The sequence below is a fragment of the Antrostomus carolinensis genome, unplaced genomic scaffold, assembly GCF_000700745.2.
Source record: "Antrostomus carolinensis isolate BGI_N321 unplaced genomic scaffold, ASM70074v2 scaffold23902, whole genome shotgun sequence".
Lineage (NCBI taxonomy): Eukaryota > Metazoa > Chordata > Aves > Caprimulgiformes > Caprimulgidae > Antrostomus > Antrostomus carolinensis.
Window position 1 is genome coordinate 29,275 of NW_010301942.1, and position 6,444 is coordinate 35,718.

A 6,444-nucleotide genomic window follows, 5' to 3' on the forward strand; every position below is an offset into this window, starting at 1 on the left:
TTCACAACTAATTTCCATCAGATGTGTTCATTGCTAGTACCTCATACTCCACAGCAGGTGAGTTTAGCATCATAACTAATTTGTAAATTATTATTTGTAAATTAAGCAGGTGATTTGTAACTCTTAAGATGATTGTTTAGATGAATAGCTCATTAACTGAAACCTCCAAGAAAGCCCAGATACGTGAGCTTGCATAACATTTCTCCTATTGAAAAAAAGATCAACATTCTAAGATTGAGGAGGCAAATAAATCCTATACAGTATTTACAGACTGAAGTGAACTTGAGGGATTTCTTTGTCTATGTATCTGTTTCTTCCACCACTTTAAAATTACTAATATGATGCTCCAGATGCAATAGAATGCACAAAATAAAATTGATGGTATAATGTAATTTAGTTAATTTCAGAGATAATTAAGTTTACTTTCAGCTGCTTTGTTTTAAGCACTATTTGCAATGAATTTTATAATAGTTTCCAGTTATCAGATTTCATGTACCTTTTCAGAAAAATAATGGGCTGCACTTGGTCCCTATTTAAACCAAGAGAAAGTTTGCCTCTGAATTACTGCATTTCACTCAGTAATTTAATTCATGCTCTTGAGTTACATTATCTTGTATTCTCAGGTTAGGATTTGGAATCTGTTGGAAACTCATGAAAATTAAATCTGCCTGTGGAACTACAACTTCAACAGAAAAATTTAATAAAGGATTGATTATGCTTTCTGCAAATATCTCAAGGGATTTGTCTGATTGCTCTGAGTTTGGAAATAGATCCTGTCCTGAGAGCTTTAGGTCACCAGGAGTACGAGGGGTAATGTATCTATTCATAACAGCAGCTTTCATTCTCACCATCTTAGGGAATCTGGCTATAATCATTTCCATCTCGTATTTCAAGCAGCTTCATTCTCCGACCAATTTCCTCATCCTGTCCATGGCCGTCACAGATTTCCTGCTGGGCTTTGCCGTTATGCCCTACAGCATGGTGAGGTCTGTGGAGAACTGCTGGTATTTTGGGCTGACATTCTGCAGAGTTCATTACAGTTTCGACCTGATGCTCTGCTTAGCTTCCATTTTCCATCTTTGTTCCATTGCTGTGGATCGGTTTTATGCAATCTGCCACCCTCTGCATTACGCCAGCACCATGACTGTCGCAGCCATAAAACAAATCGTAGCCGTGTGCTGGTCACTGCCTGCTGCTTTTGCTTTTGGTATCATCTTCTCAGAAGCTTATGCTTCTGGAATTAAGGGTTATGAAATGCTGGTTAAATGCTCAAGCTTGTGCCCTATCATTTTCAACAAACTGTGGGGGGCTGTTTTATTTACAGTTGGTTTATTTGCTCCTGCTTGTACTATGATAGGGATTTATGTTAAAATTTTTACAGTCTCCCAAAGGCACACATGTGAATTGAGTCAGGCACACAGGCACACAAAAAGTGATAAGAAAAATGAGCTTTCTAAGAGCAAAGATAGGAAAGCTGCCAAGACTTTGAGTATAGTTATGCTGGGTTTCTTGATATGCTGGTTTCCTTGTTTTTTTGTAGTCTTAATTGATCCATTTTTAAATTTCTCTACTCCTTTACCTTTGTTTGACACTCTAAACTGGCTTGGGTATTTAAATTCTTTCTGCAATCCATTAATATATGGCTTTTTCTATCCATGGTTTCGGAAAACATCAAAATATATCTTAAAAGGAAAAATATTGAACCCTCATTTTCGTACTATAAAACTTTTTTCTGAAGGGCAGTCATAGTAATAGGTTCTACTACTGACAGCAGCTCTTGAAATGAAGAAGAAACAGTGGATTACTGGATATTTGTTGTTCAATAAACAGTCTGAAATGCACAATATGAATTTGATGAGTCAGTCCTGTAAAATTCTCATCAAATATTTCTTTAAGAAAATCAAACTAATTTTATATTTGCCACTTGTGTTCACTCTTAATGAGTGATACACTATCTTTTTATAGTGTTTCAGAAGTTTAAGTCTTTCTAGAAGCCCTTAATGCACTGAGTTTTTTAAATTCAGGAAGTATTTATACACAGTCCATAAACTCACTATTTCACCTTGTATGCATGCAGCTAATCTTTCTTGAGGTTCACCATCAATAATCTCCTAAACTGAATACATCCCAGGCTAATATGGTGATAGTCCTTATTACCATGTTGTGACTGGGGCATTAGCAGATATATAGAGTCTGCTGTTATTCCCAAGAAAATAGAATTTGAGTGTAATTCTGGCTTGAAGTTGATCTTTTCTCCTGAAAACAACAGAATCAGGTTTTCAGCCCCTATCCTCCATGTGCCTAATATTTGGGGAGGAGTACTTGTGAACAAGAGTAGTGCTCACACTCACATATGTGCTTGTCCTTTCTTGGTTTAGACATCAGGCTCCAGATGTTATAAAATATGCTTTCTGACAGCTCATCCCATATTCAGCCCACCACACCAGCACTGAACTGGAGCCTCTAGTTGAGGTCATTGCCAGAGCTTGTCTGTAAGAGTCATTGCCAGAGTTCACATCAATTACAGCCTTAAAATAACGTGAGCTGAGTTGTTGTTACTGAACACAGCTACTGCAGGGGTTTTATTGTGAATTGTACCTCTGACTGACCTTTCATGGTATGCATACAGTGTATACTCTTCCCATATTAAAGTCTTACTACCAAAAAGCCACCCACATGTTTATTCACTTTTTGGTTTATTGCATCCGTATTATTATGGCATGCCAGTGACAGCTGCTCATTTTCTTTGCTGAAAACTTTTTAATGGACCTGTGATAACATGAATTCATTCTGTTTTGAATCTGGAGAATCTCAATTTCACCCTAACCCTGGAACACTTGAGACAGCAAGGAGCTGGAAGGTCACATGTTTGTCTGGAGTGGTGTGTAAGGCTCTCACCTTTCATAATAAGAAATATAAACCCCAAGGTTTTTTAGGTTGATGTAAATACTCTCTCTGCGCAGAGTTGCCGGTAGCTGAAAAGACAGAGCAGGGCTGGATGCAATAAAGACTTTAGGCACATAGAAGTTGGTTGATACGTTGTCCTATATCATAATTGAGGGACACCCCTGGATTAAATCTGAGGGCAGTGGGAGCAGTGCTCAGGAAGAACAAGAAAGCTGAGTGGCAGGTTGCTTAAGGCCAATGGCCCAGCTCTGGAGAGATGGACCCCTTTAACACAGCCCAGCTCTGTGCTGTCACCTCAGGTTTGTTTAGACTCATCATAATCTATTTTTGCTTCTGCAGTGCTTTTCCAGGGGTCAGCTCTGTGGAAGCTCTGGCAAAGTGGAGGGCAATCTTTGCCTACATTTCACACGACACCTTACTGGCCAGGATACTATCTGGGATGCTATCAGAAGATGCAGAACTTCCCACTGCTCCTTTTGGAGCTGAGCCACATTAAATACACAGTGTTTGGGGGCAATACAGAGAGCCCACAGTGTGCTGATGCCAGCAGGGAGAGGTGAGCTCCATGACAGGTGATGGGAGACATGACAGAGACAGTGTCACAGCCAGATGCGCCAGGTCACGTCTGCATGTGGCTCAATCTGGCTTCTTCAGAGAAACTAGTGTGCCATCATATCAGTCTTCATGTAAAAATAAGTCCATGAGGGATTTATATTGAAAGATAACAAATGCTAAAGGTCTCTGATGTCCTTCCAGCAATGAAACTATTAGTCAGATGACAGGCCACAAAAAATTAAATATAACGCCAGACTTGGAGGCAACTACAGATGCTTTTTAAGTGTCTTCTCAATGTTTGCTGCCAGCAGTATTTGCCACTGTACTCAGCTATTCTGCAGAGTAGTTTTAATCCCTCCTGTTAAGTACAGAACAATGTGTGAAGTTAAAGTTAATTGTGTAAATAAGTCTCTAAATCCACATTTAAGCATTTCTGCAAATTCTTCTACATATTAGATGCCTCGTTGGTGACACACGATGCAGCTGGAGATGTTTTAAGTAATGATTAAATTACTTCATTAACATATAGCACAAAGCATTGAGAGTCAGCCTAATACATTCCATCTCCTAAAAAACAACATTTCTTCCAGACTGCAAATCTTCAGAGAACAACTTGCAGCTGTCTGTGAGGCTTCAGTGTGTTGTGTCCTTGTGTGTGTTCAGTGTCTGCCCTTGGATTTAGTCAAGCTTGCTGCCCAACTTGCAGCCTGCAGCTAGATCTTCAGTAGTTCTTCCAGCCATGGGGTCTTGCAGATCTGTCAGATGGTGGGATTTGGTTCCTGAACAGCTTTGTGGCATGCCATGCTGTTCCACCTGCTGTTAAACTTGATGCTGGTGCTAAACCAAGCACTGCTTTTCACAAAACCTAGGGCATCAGAGTAACAGGGATTTTTTGTCCACAGAAGAACCCGAGTGTCTGTGGGTATGCTATAACATATTAACCACTGTCAGTTCAATGGGGTACACCATTTATGTTCAGATGCAAGCACTGCAGATCTCTTCATTTCTCCCTCTCCTTAAATATCATGGTAACTCGTTTTGGTTTATATTTTCTGAAATACGTGCTCACTCATTAATCTATTTTTCCAAACTACAGTGAGTTGTTTTAGCATGAATCCTGGTCTATATCAAATCCAGATTGTGTTAGGACTTCTTGTATCTTTTTTACTGTGAATGATGTCAGCAAGAGCTAATGTTACCCTCAGAGGATATATTTCCAGTCCTGGATTCATGAGGGAGTTCAAGCTCCCACATCCAGGTGGGCACCTCAGTCTGAGAAGAGCATCCCCAGGTCCTCTTCCTCTCTGCTACATCTCAGTTTGAACATGCAGGGCAGCAAGATAAGCTCAAGAGCATCCCAGACAGTTAATCCACACTCAGTGTCCCTTTTGCATTGCCTCTAACAGCAACATTCAGAGGTGTCTTCAAAGCCAGTGATCTACATTCAAAAAATTGTTAGATTTTTATTCTTAAAGGGTTTGCAACACAGTAACTCGCAGGTATTATCTGCAGTGCCTGCTTGTGGTCAGAACAGTTAAGGTCATTATTTTATTTTTTTTTCTTTTGATCTTTTCTGTCACAGCCTAAACTGTGAGAAAGGATTTCCTACCCCCTTGTGGAGTCCACGGGCAAAAACAGCTTTAAAGAGAAAGGTCGACATCTATTATTGCTACAGGGGAAAAAAAAAAAAAAAAAAAAAAAAGTGTAAATCCTTAGGTTGCACAAACACCAGCTGAAAAGTTCTTGAGACATTGATTTATTGTTGCAAGCTCTGTGCCGATTTTTATTGTATACCTTAACACTGCAGAGCACTTATCAAGTATTTAGCATGAATTCAGTGATATAACTATGGCTCTGAATGCAGGCATGTTCTGGAAGTGAAGAAAGTGAGCAATAACATAAAACATCCAAATGGCAATTCCCTGGAGACAATGCAGTAGCATTTCCAAAATAAATTCTTCAAGATTTCAATCAAAGGGTTTGGTTTACAGGCATTATTTTTGTCTATTCAAAATGAAAATATACCAAAGAAGTCAGGTAAGTTCAGGTAATGCTCAATAGTCAGTGTCCAATTTGCATTTATAATGTTTTTTGACAAAAAAAAACCCCACAATATTTTAATCAGTTTTAGTGAAAATTAAGTAAATGAAAGTAACTGCTCCAAGAAACTCCTGACAAAAGGGTATATACAGCTGTAACTGTAATATATTACAATAATTTCTTTATTCTTCCACTGACATAATCTAATCAAATCATCTTCCCACTGGATCGGTTCTGTGTCAGTCTTCATGACTGCAGCAGCAACAAAACATCAATGAAGCATTACAGAGAACCCTGACATAGAAAAGGACGTATAGTTTCTCAAGAGACAGCCATGAGTCTCTCTAGCTATATATCAAACAGGAACATTACGGTTTTTCTTGTAAGAAAGGAGGAGTGTCTTCAGTTGTATTTTTAATTAGATCTTTCCACCAAAATGCAGGATGGAGAAAATCCAAAGCAGCTTTGGATTTTAATACAAGAAAGGATATTTAAACACAAAATAAAAATCTGGGAGTGCTCTGAGATATAGACAGGAGTGGGAAGGAGAGGCAGGGGAAGGGAGGCCTGTGAGGCAGGAGGGGAGACGAAAACAGGCATATATTTGTTTGACCCCCATCTGGAGCAGCCTTCTCTTGCTCTGTGCCTGCAAGCAGAGGCTGTAGCTGTAGCAGCTCACAGACAAGGTGTCCTGGTTTTGTCTGGGACAGAGCTAATTTTCTTCTTGGTAGCTAGAATAGCACTGTGGTTTGGATTTAGTATGGGATTTGGTATGCGAAGAATGTTGGTAACAGACGGATGTTTTTAGTTGTTGATAAGAAATGAAGGACTTTTCAACTTCTCATGATTTGCTAGTGTGAGACTAGATAGAAGGACTTGTGCAAGCTGGGCAGGAGCATAGCCAGAGCAACGGATCCAAATTGGCCAGTGGGATATTCCATA

The 6,444-nt window shown here is 39.4% G+C and overlaps 1 protein-coding gene across 1 annotated transcript; it reads left to right on the top strand.

The window, feature by feature from the left end:
* The first annotated feature begins 714 nt into the window (after window positions 1-714).
* Window positions 715-1,749, top strand: TAAR2 (trace amine associated receptor 2). Its single transcript, XM_010163664.2, has one exon. It carries the CDS (start codon window positions 715-717, stop codon window positions 1,747-1,749), a length of 1,035 nt encoding a protein of 344 aa, XP_010161966.2.
* Window positions 1,750-6,444: the final 4,695 nt, after the last annotated feature.

Bases quoted from the DNA above. Each gene is read 5' to 3' on its own strand.
- TAAR2 (XM_010163664.2), top strand. From the start codon at position 715: ATGCTTTCTGCAAATATCTCAAGGGATTTGTCTGATTGCTCTGAGTTT.